The sequence below is a fragment of the Oncorhynchus kisutch genome, linkage group LG7 (assembly GCF_002021735.2).
Source record: "Oncorhynchus kisutch isolate 150728-3 linkage group LG7, Okis_V2, whole genome shotgun sequence".
Taxonomy (NCBI): domain Eukaryota; kingdom Metazoa; phylum Chordata; class Actinopteri; order Salmoniformes; family Salmonidae; genus Oncorhynchus; species Oncorhynchus kisutch.
In genome coordinates, this window is record NC_034180.2 from 12,957,753 (window position 1) to 12,976,603 (window position 18,851).

The 18,851-nt window shown below is 43.8% G+C and overlaps 1 protein-coding gene across 4 annotated transcripts in view; it reads right to left on the reverse strand.

Moving 5' to 3' along the window:
* LOC109894198 (meiotic nuclear division protein 1 homolog) overlaps positions 1–18,851 on the reverse strand; it is a 32,893-nt gene that overhangs the window by 7,957 nt on the left and 6,085 nt on the right. For 3 of the 4 annotated variants that reach the window (XM_031828500.1, XM_020487484.2, XM_020487485.2), the window contains 3 exons: positions 14,340–14,488; positions 11,992–12,066; positions 9,876–9,990 (listed from right to left, as the gene is read on the reverse strand). In XM_031828500.1, the coding sequence (XP_031684360.1) occupies positions 9,876–9,990; positions 11,992–12,066; positions 14,340–14,483 (334 nt within the window). In that variant the 5' untranslated portion in view covers positions 14,484–14,488. The remainder of the gene's footprint in view (positions 1–9,875; positions 9,991–11,991; positions 12,067–14,339; positions 14,489–18,851) is intronic. The other variant, XM_020487486.2, reaches the window with a different exon arrangement.

The following is an 18,851-nucleotide window of genomic DNA, read 5'->3' on the forward strand; positions in this document are numbered from 1 at the left end:
GGTCATGGTCCTAGCATCAAGAATGAGGGCCAACACCCCAAGGAGCCGACCAGGAGATCTGATGCAAGATGAGATGATCTTCAGCTCTCTGTGCAAGAGCAATATTCTAGATGGAGCCATTTCAGCTCCAGTGTGTACTACATCTCTACTGAGACTAAATCCTGTGGGCAAAGCTGACAAGAATGTCTAAGGAGAGAAGCATACCTAGCGATCATAAACAGCAGAGGCCTGGCCTATCCATAACTCAAACTCAAAGCAAGCTTCTCCAACTACGAGGATATCATTGCTACTGGCTAATTGTTAACTCAAAGCAGACTCACCTGTAGGCCCCAACACAGCAAAGTATAGCTCAGCTGCATAATATTTACAGTAATAATGTTCATCCCCCCCCCCCCCCGTGATGGTTTTGTATTATTTGTTATACAAATGTCCTTTGAGGTTTGAAGTCTATTTGCTTTTAATTATTTAATTGTTTCCCTTGACTGAGTCCTTCAATGTAAAACATTTGTTTAATTCAGTTCAACTCAGTTTTATCAAGTGTCAAAATCTCTTGATAGCAAGTCTAATAGTAGGTTCTTAATGAACCCCTATGCCCACAGCCTTCTGCTAGACCAGAACCAGACTCTAGGAATGCTTGGCCTTAGCACACTCTGCAGGCTGAATCCACACCTCATTTGAACCTAGACAACACGGTGTCCTATAACCTCACAAGAATCACAAGCAGCTTTGGAAATACAATCATGTGAAAATGTGTGCAGGACTGAACGCCCAAGCCTTGTGGAGCCCCTCCGGCAACGAGACAGCTGTGGGGGACAGATACAGGGAGGGGGGAAAAAGTATTTGATCCCCTGCTGATTTTGTACGTTTGCCCACTGACAAAGAAATGTTAAATCTATCATTTTAAATGGTAGGTTTATTTAAACAGTGAGAGACAGAATAACAACAACAAAAAATCCAGAAAAACGCATGTCAAAAATGTTATAAATTGATTTGCATTTTAAATGAGGGAAATAAGTATTTGACCCCCTCTCAATCAGAAAGATTTCTGGCTCCCAGGTGTCTTTTATGCAGGTAATGAGCTGAGATTAGGAGCACACTCTTAAAGGGAGTGCTCCTAATCTTAGCTTGTTACCTTTATAAAAGACGCCTGTCCACAGAAGCAATCAATCAGATTCCAAACTCTCTACCATGGCCAAGACCAAAGAGCTCTCCAAGGATGTCAGGGACAAGATTGTAGACCTACACAAGGCTGGAATGTCCTACAAGACCATCGCCAAGCAGCTTGGTGAGAAGGTGACAACAGTTGGTGCGATTATTCACAAATGGAAGAAACACAAAATAACTGTCCATCTCCCTCGGCCTGGGGCTCCATGCAAGATCTCACCTCGTGGAGTTGCAATGATCATGAGAACGGTGAGGAATCAGCCCAGAACTACACGGGAGGATCTTGTCAATGATCTCAAGGCAGCTGGGACCATAGTCAAAGAAAACAAATTGGTAACACACTATGCCGTGAATGACTGAAATCCTGCAATGCCCGCAAGGTCCCCCTGCCCATCTGAAGTTTGCCAATGAACATCTGAATGATTCAGAGGACAACTGGGTGAAAGTGTTGTGGCCAGATGAGACCAAAATGGAGCTCTTTGGCATCAACTCAACTCACCGTGTTTGGAGGAGAAGGAATCCTGCCTATGACCCCAAGAACACCATCAAACAAGGAGGTGGATCATTATGCTTTGGGGATGTTTTTCTGCTAAGGGGACAGGACAACTTCACCGCATCAAAGGGACGATGGACGGGGCCATGTACCGTCAAGTCTTGGGTGAGAACCTCCTTCCCTCAGCCAGGGCATTAAATGGGTCGTGGATGGGTATTCCAGCATGACAATGACCCAAAACACATGGCCAAGGCAACAAAGGATTGGCTCAAGAAGAAGCACATTAAGGTCCTGGAGTGGCCTAGCCAGTCTACAGACCTTAATCCCATAGAAAATCTGTGGAGGGAGCTGAAGGTACAAGTTTCCAAACGTCAGCCTCGAAACCTTAATGACTTGGAGAAGATCTGCAAAGAGGAGTGGGACCAAATCCCTTCTGAGATGTGTGCAAACCTGGTGGCCAACTACAAGAAACGTCTGACCTCTGATTGCCAACAAGGGTTTTGCCACCAAGTACTAAGTCATGTTTTGCACAGGTTCAAATACTTATTTCCATCATTAAAATGCAAATCAATTTATAACATTTTTGACATGTATTTTTCTGGATTTTTGTTGTTGTTATTCTGTCTCTCACTGTTCAAATAAACCTACCATTAAATTCTAGACTGATCATTTCGTTGTCAGTCGGCAAACGTACAAAATCAGCAGGGGGATCAAATACTTTTTTCCCTCACTGTAGATGGTGGTGAAAAAGAGAGAAGGGCGAAGTGGTAGGGGCGGAGACCTCCTTGGCATCCGCCTGCGCCAGGGTATTCGGTTCACACTGCCGACAACGGTGTCACCAGAATCAATCAGTTCCTGAAGGACATGTGGGTAAACCCACTAGCAGGGTGAACCAGAATAGGGGAGGTCCCTCCCTCCCTCCCTCCAGCCTTCCATCTGGGAGTGCCATGCATCTGTAGGATATGGATCACGTTATTCGACTTTCACTCCTCATCATTCAGGCTTAAGCAGAATACACACACGGGGTGTCAAGACAAATGAGTGATGGGGGATGCCTTCAGTGGTTGCAATGCACACGAACATGCACTTGCTCACACATACATTCATGCCACACACACACTATGATTGCGAAATACTGCACAATTTTAACAGTTCCCCAATCCCCCCTTACCCAAAACAAGTGTAAATATTAAATTGTGCCTTCCTTTATTACAATGCCTTCAGAAAGTATTCACACCCCTGGACTTTTTACACATTGTGTTGTTCTCAAATTTAAAATGGATAAAATTTAGATTTTGGGGTACTGGTCTACACACAATACTCCATGTCAAAGTGGAATTACGTTTTGACATTTTTACAAATTAATTAAAAATGAAAAGCTGAAATATCTTGAGTCATTAAGTATTCAACCCCTTTGTTATAGAGCCCCATAGTGGAGGTGTCATAATACCCATAAAACCTAGTGGTCAAAACAGGGAAATGGTTCCAATAATTTCTCCACCTTTCATTTTTCCCATAGGGGATTTTAGGAACACTTAAAACAAGTGCTGTGTTTCGTGTAGGTTTAATCTGTCGTGATGTTTTGATAACCATGTAAATCTCTCGGACAAGGTGACTTGTTAATATATTCAGCTCTATTCACTGATTCCAAAATGCTAATTAGCCTCAATGTAGACATCATGCAAGACTACAAAGCCCTGCAAGCAGGTCACCTTTAGCTGACACCTTTGCTAACAGCTATTGTGTCAGTGGAGGCTGCTGAGGGAAGGACGGCTCATAAGAAAAGCTGAAATGTGGAACCAGATGGTTGATACCATTCCATTGACTCCATTCCAGACATTATGAGCCATCCTCCCCTCATCAACTCCACAGAATTGTCATGTGCAGACCAGCTGGCTGTTGTGTTCTGACATTTTCAATCTCTACCTAGCTCAGGCCTCTATACCCACCTGCTTTAAGATTTCTACCATCATCCCTGTTGCCCAAGAAAGTGAAAGTAACTGAACTGAAAGACTACAAGACCAGTAGCACTCACTTCAGTCATCAAATGCTTCAAGGCTAGTCAAAGACCATATCACCTCCTCCCTCCCCGACTCTCTCCAATTCGCCTACCGCCCTGACAGATCCATGGACGACGCATTCACCTTTTCACTGCCCTTACCGACCTGGACAAAAGGAATATATGTGTGATGTATATGGAAGGATGCTGTTCATCGACAACAAAGCTCACAGCTCTGGGTCTGAACTCCTCCCTATGCAACGGAGTCCTGAACTTCCTGACATGCCAAGCCCAGGTGGTGAAGGGAGGCAACATTACCTTGACACTGATCCTCAACACGAGGGCCCCACAAGGGTGCATCCTCAGTCCCCTCCTGCATTCTCTGCATACCCACAACTGCATGGGTAGTTCCAACTCCATCATCAAGTTACCTGAAGACAACGAAGATCAACATCACCAACAACGAAGACCCAGCCTACAGGGAGGAGGTAGGCACTCGGACGGCATGGTGCCCGGTAAACGTCTCCCTCAACGTTAGCAAAACAAAGGAGCTGATTGTGGACTTCAAGAAGAACCATGTTGGACACGCTCCCATCCTCATGGACGGGGCAATCGTTGAGGCGGTCAATAATTTCAAATTCCTCTGCGTACACATGTCAGAGAAGCTGAAATGGTCTAACCCCACAGACACCGTAGTGAAGGCACGACAGCAACTCTTCAACCTCAGGATGCTGAAGAAATTTGTCCTGTCCCCGAGGGCTCTCAGTGTTCGACAGGAGCACCATCTAGAGCATACGGTCAGGCCGTATCACAGCCTGGTACAGCAAGGCTCTTCACAGACCGCAAGGCTCTTCAGAGGGTGATACGTGCAGCTGAATGCACCATTGGGTGTACACTGCCTGCCCTACAGGACACAGACAACACCAGGTGTCGCAGGAAGGCCAAGAAGATCATCAGGTACCCCAGCCACGCCCTGTTCTCCCCGCATCAATCACTCAGACGAAAGCAGTGCAGGAGCATCATGGCAAAAACTGAAAGACTGGCCAATAGTTTTTACCCTCAGACCATCAGGCTGCTGAATAGCCACCACTAATCAGCTGTCCCCCCTCTTACTCCCCCTATGGACATTCCCGCCCACATTGAATATCCCTTTCAGCATGGGGCTGTTCTTAATTACACTTTGGATGGTGTATCAATACACCCAGTCACTACAAAGATACAGGTGTCCTTCCTAACTCAGTTGCTGGAGAGGAAGGAAACCACTCAGGGATTTCCCTGTGAGGCCAATGGTGACTTTAAAACAGTTATAGTTTAATGGCTGTGATAAGGAACTTAGGATGGATCAACATTGTAGTTACTCCACAATACTAACCTAATTGACAGAGTGAAAAGGAGGAAGACTTTACAGAATAAAAAAATAGAGCAAAATTTGGTTTCCACCAGACGCTGGGAGATGAGTTCACCTTTCAGCAGGACAATAACCTAAAACACAAGGCCAAATCTACACTGGAGTTACTTACCAAGAAGATGGTGACTGTTCCCGAGTGGCCAAGTTAGATTTTCAAGCAGATTTAAGTGAAAATCTATGGCAAAACCTGAAAATTGTTGAATAAATAAATGGGCATATGGTGCACAATCCAGGTATGGAAAGCTCTTAGAGACTTACCCAGAAAGACTCATAGCTGTAATCGCTGCCAAAAGGTGATTCTAACATGCATTGACTCAGGGGTTTAAATACTTATCTAAAATCAAGACATTATGCATTTTATTTTTCATATCTCTTTTTACAAATGTTAATAGTTCTTTGAGTCGTGTGTAGATCGTTGACAAAACATTACAACACAACCATTTGAATCCCACTTTGTAACTAAATGTGGGGAAAAAATCAAGGGGTCAATCAAATGTATTTATAAAACCCTTTTTACATCAGATGTCACAAAGTGCTTATACAGAAACCCAGCCTAAAACACCAAAGAGCAAACAAGCAATCCAGATGTAGAAGCAAGGTGGCTAGGAAAAACTCCCTAGAAAGGGAACCTAGGAACACAGCCATTAAGGCCAGATCGTTAAGGGGGGGCATATACTTTCAGAAGGCACTCATGCTAAAATGTTTATTCTATTCTAGTGAGCCTTTTACCTTGTCCGTATTCTTTGTTATTGTTGTTGCATTGTCAAGAATGAACCTGCATGTAAGCATTTCGTTGGACAGTATATGTCCCGTATCCCGTACATACCACTAATAGAAACTTAAACACATACCTGCAAGGGCCTTCACTGGTGCGCTTGCACCTATTATTTTGATGTGCAGAGCAATTGCACAGGCAAAATGGATCGAACCCATTCAACCCATAAAAGAACAGACTAAAAGAGTTCCCTGTCGCGGGAGCCACACAGCTGTTGTAGCGGTTTAGCCGTGTGAGTACAGCATTGGGAAATGGGCTGTTTTTTCAAGGGGACTTCGTAATGGACATGAGGCCAGATGTTTCCCCCAAATTCTGAGCACAGTCCGTGTTAAGTCACTCTGGACTGTAATGGCTTCTTCAGTGACACTAGCGGAGCCGTGGAGTGCAGTGTTGGGGCTATAAAAATCACAGCCCTCGCGATTGACAACTCAATAGCGAGTCCTCGTAGCATTGAGGGAGAGAGGATGACAAGATGAATCAAGTCACAAATTAGAGTCACATGGGTACGCAAAGTCACTTGGACTAAAAACAGGCACTCTGCTTGTCCATATATTGGGCCGACGGAGATAAACACCTCTCTAGGAAAAGGAAGGGCGGGAATGTATGCTTTACAATATAATATATATATATGTATATAATATACAGGAACTCAAGTCCTTCTGCTCACCCGATCTAGAACTACTTACAATCAAGTGCTGGCCATTTTACCTACCAATACAATTCTCGTCAGTTATAGTCACAGCTGTGTACATTCCCCCTCAAGCAGACACCAAGACAGTCATCAATGAACTTCACTCGTCTATATGCAAACTGGAAACCATATATCCTGAGAACAAGTCTACCCTAAATTCTTCCAGCACATTGATTGAGCTACGCGCATGCGCAATACCCTCGACCACTGCTACTCCAACTTCCGCGATGCATACAAAGCCCTCCCCCGCCCTCCCGTCGGCAAATCCGACCACGACGCCATCTTGCTCCTTCCGTCTTATTGGCAGAAACTCAAACAGGATGAACCAGTGACGAGAGCCATTCAACGCTGCTCCGACCAATCGGAAGCCACGCTTCAAGATTGTTTTGATTAATCGGACTGAAATATGTTCCGGTCAACATCAACCTATATGCTGACTTGGAGACGTTGTACCCACTGACTATTAAAACCTACCCTACCAGAAACCATGGATGGATGGTGGCATTTGCACAAAACTGAAAGCGGGAACCACCACATTTACCATGGAAAGAGGTCTGGGAATATAAACAGCGCAGCTATTCCCGCCGCAAGACAAACAAGCAAAATGCCTTCTTTGACTGCTTTGAGGATAATACAGTGCCACCGTCGCGGCTCGCTAACTAGGACTCTCTCCTTCTCCATGGCTGACATGAGTAAAACATTTAAACGTGTTAACCCTCGCAAGGCTGCTGGCCCAGACGGCATCCCTAGCAGAGTCCTTCAAGCGTGCGCACCCCAGCTGGCTGGTGTGTTTACGGACAGATTCAATCGCTCCCTATCCCAATCTGTTGTCCCCTCATGCTTCAAGAAGGCAAAGATAACTGAACTGAGTACCGCCCCGTAGCACTCACTTCTATCATCATGAAGTGCTTCGAGAGACTAGCCAAGGAACATATCACCTCCACCTTTAACGTCCACCCAAGACCCACTTCAGTTCACATACCACCACAACAGGTTCACAATCGCCGTCACACGGCACAATCCCATCTGGACAAAAGGAATACCTATGTAAAAATGCTGTTCATTGACAAGGACTTGCGCCCCCCCCCTCTCCCCTTCTCCGAGTTAACCCTCGCAAGGGTTAAGGGTGGGGCTACAGCTCAATCATCAAGTTTGCAGACGACTCGACAGGGGTGGGCTTGATTACCAACAACAACGAGACAGCCTACAGGGAGGTGGTGAGGGCACTTGGAGTGTGGTGTCAAGAAAACAACATCTCACTCAATGGCAACAAAACAAAGCAGATGATCATGGACTTCAGGAAACAGCAGAGGGAGCACCCCCCTATCCACGTCGAAGGGACAGCAGTGGAGAAGGTGAAAAGTTAAGTTCCTCGGCGTACACATCAGACAAACTGAAATGGTCCACCCACAGAGACAGTGTGGTGAAGAAAGCGCAACAGCGCCTCTTCAACCTCAGGAGGCTGAAGAATTGTGGCTTGTCACCCAAAACCCTAACAAACTTTTACAGATGCACAATCGAGAGCATCCTGTCGGGCTGTATCACAGCCTGGTATGGCAACTGCACCACCCTCAACCGCAAGGCCCTCCAGAGGGTGATGCGGTCTGCACAACGCATCACCGGGGGCAAACTACCTGCCCTCCATGACACCTACAGCACCCAATGTCACAGGAAGGCCAAAAATATCATCAAGGACAACAACCACCCGAGCCACTGCCTGTTCACACAGCTACCACCCAGAACCCGAGGTCAGTACAGGTGCATCAAAGCTGGGACCGAGAGACTGAAAAACAGCTATCTCAAGGCCATCAGACTGTTAACAGCAATCATTAACTCTGAGAGGCTGCTGCCTATATTGAGACCCAATTACAGGCCACTAATAAATGGATCACTAGTCACTTTATGCAATGCACTCTAAATAATGCCACATATGTTTACATATCTTACATTATTCAAATCACATGTACTGTATATACTGTATTTTATACCATCTATTGCACCTTCGCTCATCCATATATTTACATGTACATATTCTCATTCACCCCTTTAGATGTGTGTATTAGGTAGATGTTCGTGAATTGTTAGATATTACATCACTGTCAGAACTAGAAGCACAAGCATTTCGCTACACTCGCATTAACATCTGCTAACTATGTGTATGTGTATAAAATATATATGTATAAAATATATATGTATAAAATTTGATTTGACACACACACACAAAGCCACTACAACGATTCCTTTTTAGGCTCCAAATAGCCAATCAGTTGTGCCTATACAAGTGCCTATACCAGTTGAGAGGTGTGTAAAAATAAACAGTCTATAAAATCAGGACACGGGCAGACTGTTAAAAGCTGTCAATCCCGACCGGTTAAGTTTTGTGCAGGCCCAAGAGGTCAGCCATGTTGTGTATGCAATAACAACTATGGGCTTAGTTGGAGTTCCTGATTTTAAGAGATGGGTTAAACTGAGCAAGTTGTGAAAACAGAGAAGTCAAGGAGGGGAAGGCACTGAACTAGAACAGCTGGGAAGCTTAGATTTACTAGATTCTCAGTGCATCATTTATTAGCCTTTTTTACGTGCTTCACGCAACTGCAAGGTGCACAAATCTGATGGCGTCGCCATTTTGGATGAGCCATAACTAATCATGAGGAGTGTCTGTTCTATGGATCCTATTTCATTGTGCTAGACTGGGTCCATGTCCAATCTATCCATTCTATTTCTACCCACTGGAGCAGATCCAGATTTTAGAAATGTAAGCAAGTAGGCTACTTGTATGATGCTGCTTGATTGCTTTCTCTCTTGGATGCTGTCCAGGCTTCCACCTGCCTGATGGACAGCTGTGGATTGAGCCATCTGTCCAGACTAGGCACCTGGTGTTTCATTTGATTCCCTCCTTTTATTAATTAGATCCAAACTGAATTTGAATGGGGAGGCTTCAACAATGGAGAAAGTTTGAAGATAGACAAAATGAGGGCAAGGTTCAAAATCCAGTCAAATGAGCTTGTGGTTGAAGCAGGACTCTTGTTGATATGACAAATAAAATACTAAATAGCCTCTTTCTCGAGAACCAGAAGGAGTACGGATAAAAAAAAGTTAACGCCTGACATTTGGAGGGACATCTGGGTGTATTTCCAGGTGTATCCCAATGATTCCTCTAATCCTTGTTCCTGAAGTGTGCACTTGAGGAATAAAATGGTGTTAACTCCCTCTAGCTCATTCCTACACTAATCCAATGCTTGTAAATTTGTGGTGAGTAGTGAACGAGTGCACACTTCAGGAAAAAGGTCAGATTATTGAGACGCAGCCTCCATGTTTTTCAGAGGCTGGTTACAGGGTACTCACTCATCTCCTCGATCACTTCCGGGTCACACTCCCTGTACTTCTCCAGCTTTGCCTTCAGATGACTCCTCTTCTCCCTCAGAGCCTGCAGTTCCTTTAGAAGAGTGGCCCGCTCCTCCTTTATAGGTGGACACACACACACACAGAGGTGAAAACCCAAAAGACAGACACACACACACACTAAGTGTGCAAACACATTAGGGCAGGGAATTGCCAGGGTCTCCCGATACGATATTATCACCATACTTAGATGCCGATATGATACGGATTGCAATTCTCACAATTCAATATGTATTGCGATTCGATACCGAATTTTTATTGCGATTCGATGTTCCAAACATACTGCTCACCATGTCTGCTACAGAGAGACAAAATAAAATTATATTTGATCAGTCAGGGAAATTGGCTCCCCATTTAAAAAGATTGAGAACAAGCTATGAAGGAAGGCGTTTGTGCAGGTACAGCCAACTACCGCAAAAATAATATTGTGATAGTCAAAACAATACATTGTCAAAAATAGATTGTCAAAAATACATTGTCAAAAATAATATCCCAAAATGTAACGATTGATTCCCCCCCATCACTAATACCCTGCCTACACCGCTCGCATTGGGTGCGCTCGAGTTGTAAAATAAATTTGGAAATCTATATTATTCATTTATTGCACCACACTGCTTGTGCACATCAACAAGTGTCTGCGTTGTCAAGGGCAAAAAAATAAATAATAATTCCTTTCAATTTCTGACAGATTGCAGTGCGTCTTGCCTCTCCCATCTCCTCATTGGTTTATAGAAGAATGTACCCACGTGCCATCTCCTCATTGGTTATACCCACGTGGGTGATTGAAAGACAAACTGTGTTGTCAGTCATCGTGGTAGTACTATGAAAGTTAAGATGCCAATCACCATATAAGTTCAAAGAAGAAAAAGCCTGGAAGGAGGAGAGATTACTTTTTCGTAGAGCTCCGAGACAGGATTGTGTCTAGGCACAGATCTGGGGAAGGGTACCAAAACATTTCTACAGCATTGAAGGTCCCGATGAACACAGTGGCCTCCATCATTCTTAAATGGAAGAAGTTTAGAATCACCAAGACTCTTCCTAGAGCTGGCCGCCCGGCCAAACTGAGCAATCGGGGGAGAAGGGTCTTGGTCAGGGAGGTGACCAAGAACCCGATGGTCACTGACAGAGCTCCAGAGTTCCTCTGTGGAGATGGGAGAACCTTCAAGAAGGACAACCGTCTCTGCAGCACTCCACCAGTAAAAAAAGGCACGACAGCCCGCTTGGAGTTTTCCAAAAGGCACCTAAAGACTCTCAGAGCATGAGAAACAAGATTCTCTGGTCTGATGAAACAAAGAATGAACTCTTTGTTCTGAACGTCACGTCTGGAAGAAACCGGAAACCATCCCTACTGTGAAACCTGGTGGTGTCAGCATCATGCTGTGGGGATGTTTTTAAGCGGCGGGGACTGGGAGACTAGTCAAGTTCGAGGGAAAGATGAACGGAGCAAAGTACAGAGAGATCCTTGACGAAAACCTGCTCCAGTCGCTCAGGACCTCATACTGGGGCGAAGGTTCACCTTTCAACAGGACAACAACCCTAAGCACACAGCCAAAACAACGCAGGAGTGTCTTCGGAACAAGTCTCAGAATGTCCTTGAGTGGCCCAGCCAGAGCACGGACTTGAACATCTCTGGTAAGATCTGAAAATAGCTGTGCAGCAACGCTCCCTATCCATTTTTTATTCTTAATAAATTAGCAAACATTTCTAAAAACCTGTTTTTGCTTTGTCCTTATTGGTATTGAGTGTAGATTTATGAGGGGGAACAACAATTTAATACATTTTAGAATAAGGCTGCCATGTAAATGTGGAAAAAGTCAAGGGGTCTGAATACTTTCCAAATGCACTGTATATGCAACAAAATACACTCCCCAACCCCCCTTAGAGGTGTGGATTCTAGTCCTTAGATCTTACAATAGAAAAACAATTTCTCTAAATTATTGCAGAGAAACAAATAACTCATCATTAAGTCTTGCTGTGAGACAGTGATAAATTCAGTGATAAAATGAAGGACAATAAAATGGCTGCCCTAAGGCTGGCATGTGTGCGTAAATGTACTTACGGTTTCTTCACGTCCTACTTTTGATTTGTCGACAGCCTGCTGCAGAGACATCTTCCTTTGTTTCTCCTCGGTATGCTATGGCGAGAAAATACATTTCGAATGAACACATTTAATTTTCACATCAATGTTGTGTTTTGTGGGCTTGAACTTCAATTTCACACATTTAACTATGCATCACACACACATGAATATGAACTAAATAATCATGCACATAACTAAATCATACACAGCACATGATCAAATTCTTAATCGTGTGTGCATGAAACAGCTGCCATTAGGCGGTATACCGTTTATAAATGTATATCAAAGTATTTTGAAATACCAACGGTATGATTTTCAATAACTGCGGGGGTGCGTACTGCTCAGTTAAGTAGAGCTAAGATATGTCAAATAAATGATATCGAGCTCAGTGCTCCAGCTTGCATTTGGTTTGTTAACTAAGAGGCTAGATGTCAAGATCAAGCTTCTTGGTTACAGCAGCGACATTCAATCCCATCCTGGATCAAAATACCTGTTGCCAAGAATTGTTTTGTGCAGTCAAAATAAATAGTGCCCTGTGTGTGCACTTCCGGTAATACCGTAGACACAGGTATGAAAATCAGGATACTCCTCAACTCGGTCATCCCCATGGTAACAGAAGGCAAGAGGCAGGCAGCTATAATATTTCTCACTCAGTCAAAAGTCATGGCAAAGAACTATGAGCCAAAATTATTCTGCACTGGTTAGTATTCTTACACATTGGCTCTGTCCCCCTATGGGCCCTGGTCAAAAATAGTGCACTACACAGGGAATAGGGTGTCATTTAATTTACATCTCTCTATACATCATAACTCGCATTAAACGGTTTGTATTAAGTAAGTTCAGACAGTGACAAACCAATAACTCAAATACAATTTTAATAAAACTTTAACTATAAAACAAAGAAACAGTCCCCTTCCTTGTACACTGTTTATAGAATGAGAGACGGTAGGGTTCCCATATAAATATGTCACCGATAACAGACCACATATTCACGCCACTGTGTTTAATATCCAACTCGGCGGCCGCCGCATTAGTTGCACCACTGGCGACTAGAAGCAGTTTATTCACCGCCCAGTACACGCCTTCATACTGTCTGGTCTGTGGCGTGGGGAACTTGGTAATCACAAGGATGAAATGCTAACGAGAGGACCACCAACTGTTTAAGTGACACCGCCACCACCTTCAGCGCTGCTACTGATAACGAGTCCCTAACCACAACTCTGCAATGAGATTATTAGGTCTTAGACGTAGGCTACTTTGGTTCTGAACCTAGAGCTTCCTCGTGATCATGATCAAATGAGACACTGAGTTGACAATGTACTCCTTACGTATGTTATTTTTGTTGGGGATAGAGATAGTGAGAGAAAGACAGGGAAGATGGGAGAGAAGATTGTGCCAGTAGGTTGTGGGCTGGATTTCCAACACATGCCGACATGGTAGGCTGTGTGTGCTATGAAGACAGCGGTCTTAACTGCTCCCCTCAAACTCAACTCTGGACCTCAAAGCCAGTCTAGGTACATTTAGATTTTGTCTTGAGTCATTATTTTGAAGATATGTAAAGTGCCATTGATTAACAAAATTAAAATACTGATCACACAACATGAACAGTTCGAGTTTTGTGCAAACATTAAATTATTTTTCGTAAGTCATCACGTTTGAGTGTTGTAATTCCTTTAACTCCCACTTACAGTGAAAGCATATGCTTTACTGCAAACAAGTGTGCCTGCTTGGTGTGCTAGCTACAGAAATCAGAGTACAGTTAAGAACAGATAACGCATTTCGGACAGGAAATGCGCCGGTCTGTCTGTGGGCTTGAGACTATGCAGATAAGGGCAGCATCCCAAATGGCCCCCCTATTCTCTATGTAGTGCAATACTTTTTACCAGGGCACGTAGGGTAATTTAGTTATGTGCCCTGGTAAAAAGTATTGCACTACATAGAGAATAGGGGGCCATTTGGGACAACCTAGGTGGTGAGGTCTATAGGCCTGCGATGTTCTGTAATAAGAACCACGTGAATCGCCAGCGTGAACTCGATAAAGAGCCTAGCAAGCTGTTAAAACTGGAGGGGTGGAGAGGCCGGTAGACCCCCAGCATTAGCTTAAGGTTAGAGGTCAGATGGGGGGGGGGGGGTGACAGTGTACTTTGCCCTATTGAAAACCAAAATACCCCCCCCTGCAGTGTCAGAGAAGCTCACACAATTGAGGGGGATGTCCCAAACACATATTTTGTGTTTATTGAATAGGATAAATAGACGACAGGGGATAGATAATTTCTGGAGGCATTGGCTTAGACCGCCATAGGCCACAATACACCCGTTAAAATCACCTGCTTGTCCAGCTCCTCCAACCTGCGCTTGCGGGCGTGCAGGGCCTTGCTGGGGAAGGCCCAATAGTAGTTTGAGGTGCCCACTCTCTCACAGTCCACCATGTTGTAATCCACCAGACTCTGGAGAACCTCCTTCACTGACATGGGTGCTGCAGACAGGAGAGTGGCAAGGGCTCATTCTCAGTTAACCTTTCCTGGGTTCGTCACATCCGCTCTCCTCACCTTCTCAAAACCCATTAGAAAAAAGGTCAGAGTGGAGGGACCTTGGACTATCTCCTCCAATATGATTGAAAAGGATGTGAGGAATCACAGAAAAGGTGAATTGATGTAAAGCCCAGGAGTGTGTTAGTGCCCTAGTTCCCTAGGAAGTACACTTTATGTGTGAATTGAGATTGGGGTGGCAGGAAAGTGTACTTAGTGGGGATGTGTTACTGTACCTCAGTACTCCTCTCTCAACCTGGTTATTAGTGGACAACAAAACATGTGGTGCTTGTAACCTCATTGTCATTGCTAGTGTCAAGTGCACCATCTGGGACTCATACTAATGATAGTGCCTTGCAAAAGTATTCATCCCCTTGGTGTTTTTCCTATTTTGTTGCATTACAACCTGCAATTTAAATGGAGTTTTATTTGGATTTCATGTAATGGACATACACAAAATAGTCCAAGTGAAAAAAATAACTTGTTTCAAAAAATTCTAAAGTGGTGCTTGCATATGTATTCACCCCCTTTGCTATTAAGCAACTAAACAAGATCTGGTGCAACCAATTACCATCAGAAGTCACAATTAGACAAATAAAGTCCACCTGTGTGCAATTTAAGTGTCACATGATCGGTCACATGATCTCAGTATACCCAGTTGAAGTCGGAAGTTTACATACACTCATTTTTCAACCACTCCACAAATTTATTCTTAACAAACTATAGTTTTTGCAAGTCGGTTAGGACATCTACTTTGTGCATGACACAAGTCATTTTTCAAACAATTATTTACAGACAGATTATTTCACTTATAAATCACAATTCCAGTCGGTCAGAAGTTTGCATACACTAAGTTTAAATCTCACAGTCAGTGTCTTTAAACAGCTTGGAAAATTCCAGAAAATTATGTCATGGCTTTAGAAGCTTCTGATCATTTGAGTCAATTGGAGGTGTATCTGTGGATCTATTTCAAGGCCTACCTTCAAGCTCGGTGCCTCTTTGCTTGACATCATGGGAAAATCAAAAGAAATCAGCCAAATCGTTGACCTCCACATGTCTGGTTCATCCTTGGGAGCAATTTCCAAATGCCTGAAGGTACCACGTTCATCTGTACAAACAATAGTATGCACGTATAAACACCATGGGACCATGCAGCCGTCATACCGCTCAGGATGGAGACACGTTCTGTCTCTTAGAGACAAATCAATCCCAGAACAACAAATCAATCCCAGAACAATAGCAAAGGACCTTGTGAAGATGCTGAAGGAAACAGGTACAAAAGTATCTATATCCACAGTAAAACAAGTCCTATGTCGACATAACCTGAAAGGCCTCTCAGCAAGGAAGAAGCCACTGCTCAAAAACCGCCATAAAAAAACCCTGACTACAGTTTGCAACTGCACATGGGGACAAAGATCGTACTTTTTGGAGAAAAGTCCTCTATTCTGATTAAATAAAAATAGAACTGTTTGGCCATAATGACCATTTATGTTTGGAGGAAAAGGGGGGAAGCTTGCAAGCTGAAGAACACCATCCCAACCGTGAAGCACGGGGGTGGCAGCATCATGTTGTGGGGGTGGTTTGCTGCAGGAGGGTCTGGGGCACTTCACAAAATAGATGGCTTCATGAGGAAGAACATTTTTGGATATATTGAAGCAACATTTCAAGACATCAGTCAGGAAGTTAAAGCTTGGTCGCAAATGGGTCTTCCAAATGGACCCCAAACATACTTCCAAAGTTGTGGCAAAATGGCTTAAGGCCGTTCCAGTACCTTGACTTTGTTGTCCATCACAAAGCCCTGACCTCAATCCTATAGAAAATGTATGGGCAGAATTGACAAAGCGTGTGCGAGCAAGGAGGCCTACAAACCTGACCCAGTTACACCAGCTCTGTCAGGAGGAATGGCCAAAATTCACCCAACTTATTGTGGGAAGCTTGTGGAAAGCTACCCGACATGTTAGACATAAGTTAAACAATTTAAAGGCATCGCTACCAAATACTAATTGAGTGTATGTAAACTTCTGACCCACTGGGACTGTGATGAAAGAAATAAAAGCTGAAATAAATCACTTATTCTGACATTTCACATTCTTAAAATAAAGTAGTGATCCTAACTGACCTAAGATGTCAGGAATTGTGAAAAACTGAGTTTAAATGTATTTGGCTAAGGTGTAGGTGAACATCGGACTTAAACTGTATACACCTGTTCTGAAAGGCCAAAGTGTCTGCAACACCACTAAGTAAGGGGCTCTCCAAACAGGTCAGGGATAAAGTTGTGGAAAAGTACAGATCAGGGTTGGGTTATAAAAAAATATCAGAAACTTTGAACATCCCACAGAGCACCATTAAATCCATGATTAAAATGTTTTAAGAATATGACACCACAAACCTGCCAAGAGAGGGCCGCCCACCAAAACTGACAGACCAGGCAAGGAGGGCATTAATCAGAGGCAACAAAGAGCGGAGATTGGAGTATCTGCCCATAGGACCACACTCCACAGAGCTGGGCTTTATGGAAGAGTGGCCAGAAAAAGCCATTGCTTAAAGAAAAAAAAATAGGCAAACACATTTGGTGTTCACCAAAAGGCATGTGGGAGACTCCCCAAACATATGGAAGAAGGTACTCGGGTCAGATGAGACTAAAATGGAGCGTTTTGCCCATCAAGGAAAACGCTATGTCTGGCGCAAACCCAAAACCTGCCCTCACCCCGAAAATCCCGTCCCCACAGTGAAGCATGGTGGTGGCAGAATCATGCTCTGGGGATGTTTTTCCACCGGCAGGGACTGGGAAACTGGTCAGAATTGAAGGAATGATGGATGGGGTAAATACAGGGAAATTATTGAGGGAAACTTGTTACAGTCTTCCAGAAATTTGAGACTGGGACAGAGGTTCACCTTCCAGCAGGAGAATGATCCTAAGTATACTGCTAAAGCAACACTCGAGTGGTTTAAGGGGAAACATTTAAATGTCTTGGAATGGCCTAGTCAAAGCCCAGACCTCAATTCAATTGAGAATCTGTGGTATGACTTAAAGATGTCTGTACACCAGCGGAACCCATCCAACTTGAAGGATTTGGAGCAGTTTTGGGCAAAAATCCCAGTGGCTAGATGTGCCAAGCTTATAGAGACATACCCCAAGAGACTTGCAGCTGTAATTGCTGCAAAAGGTGGCTCTACAAAGTATTGACTTTGGGGGGGGGGGGGTGAATAGTTATGCATGCTCAAGTTCTGTTTTTTTTGTCTTATTTGTTTGTTTCACAAAAAATATATTTTGCATCTTGAAAGTGGTAGGCATGTTGTGTAAATCAAATGACACAAACCCCCGAAAAAACTATTTTAATTCCAGGTTGTAAGGCAACAAAATAGGAAAAATGCCAAGGGGGTGAATACTTTCGCAAGCCACTGTACATTCACACTCCATAGCAAAACAACTGGATTTGTTTCAAATCATCATATTACCGAGTAAAGCCCATTATACTATCCAGGCTCATATAGCTTCAATCTTCCAACTCTGTGGTCCAGATGGACCAAGAGCAGAATCAATCTGCATCCCATTTGGCATCCTATTCCCTATATAGTGCACTACTTTAGACCAAAGCGCTAATGGGCCCTGGTTAATAGCAGTGCACTATATAAGGAACAGGGTGCCATTTGGGAAGCAGCCCTAGCCCACTCATCTGCCACGTAATCGCTTTACATTTCTTACAGCGATTAGGGAAAACGTTGATTTAAATTTACAGAGTCCAGGGCTCTCCTGTGTATTCCTTCCCTCTCTTAATTGATCCCAAATCAGCTGAGAGTAATAGAGGGCTTACAAAGTTAACCCTGGAAACTGATTCTGTGTCAGTTTAGCATTTTTCCCACAATGGTTAAGGATAGATTGGGGAAGGCAAGCTGGTCCTAGATCTCTACCTAGGGGAAACTTTACCACCAAGCGTAATAGAACGTTCTAACACCTGGAACGAGGACGGCTGGTGAAATGTGATAGTCCCACATCATGCACTGTTCTGTTCCTCTGCCATAGCACTAATAAAGTTGATCTGGTGTGTTTTGGAACGAGCTGCGTTAGAGAAAATTCAGTATTTTACAACTTAAAATGTAGATGGCACCACATACTGAAGGTAGTATATGGCCAGGAGAAACTGCAATCCATTGTTTTGTTTTCTCTAAACAGCCACTACAAACTTTAGCAATATACTGTGTACAGTATATGTAAAACACTGAACTTCCCCTTTAAGTACTGGGAGGATGTTGGGCAGCAGGGAGAATCAAGCTAATGGGCCCTGTTTAAGCAAACTCTGGAACAAGTAT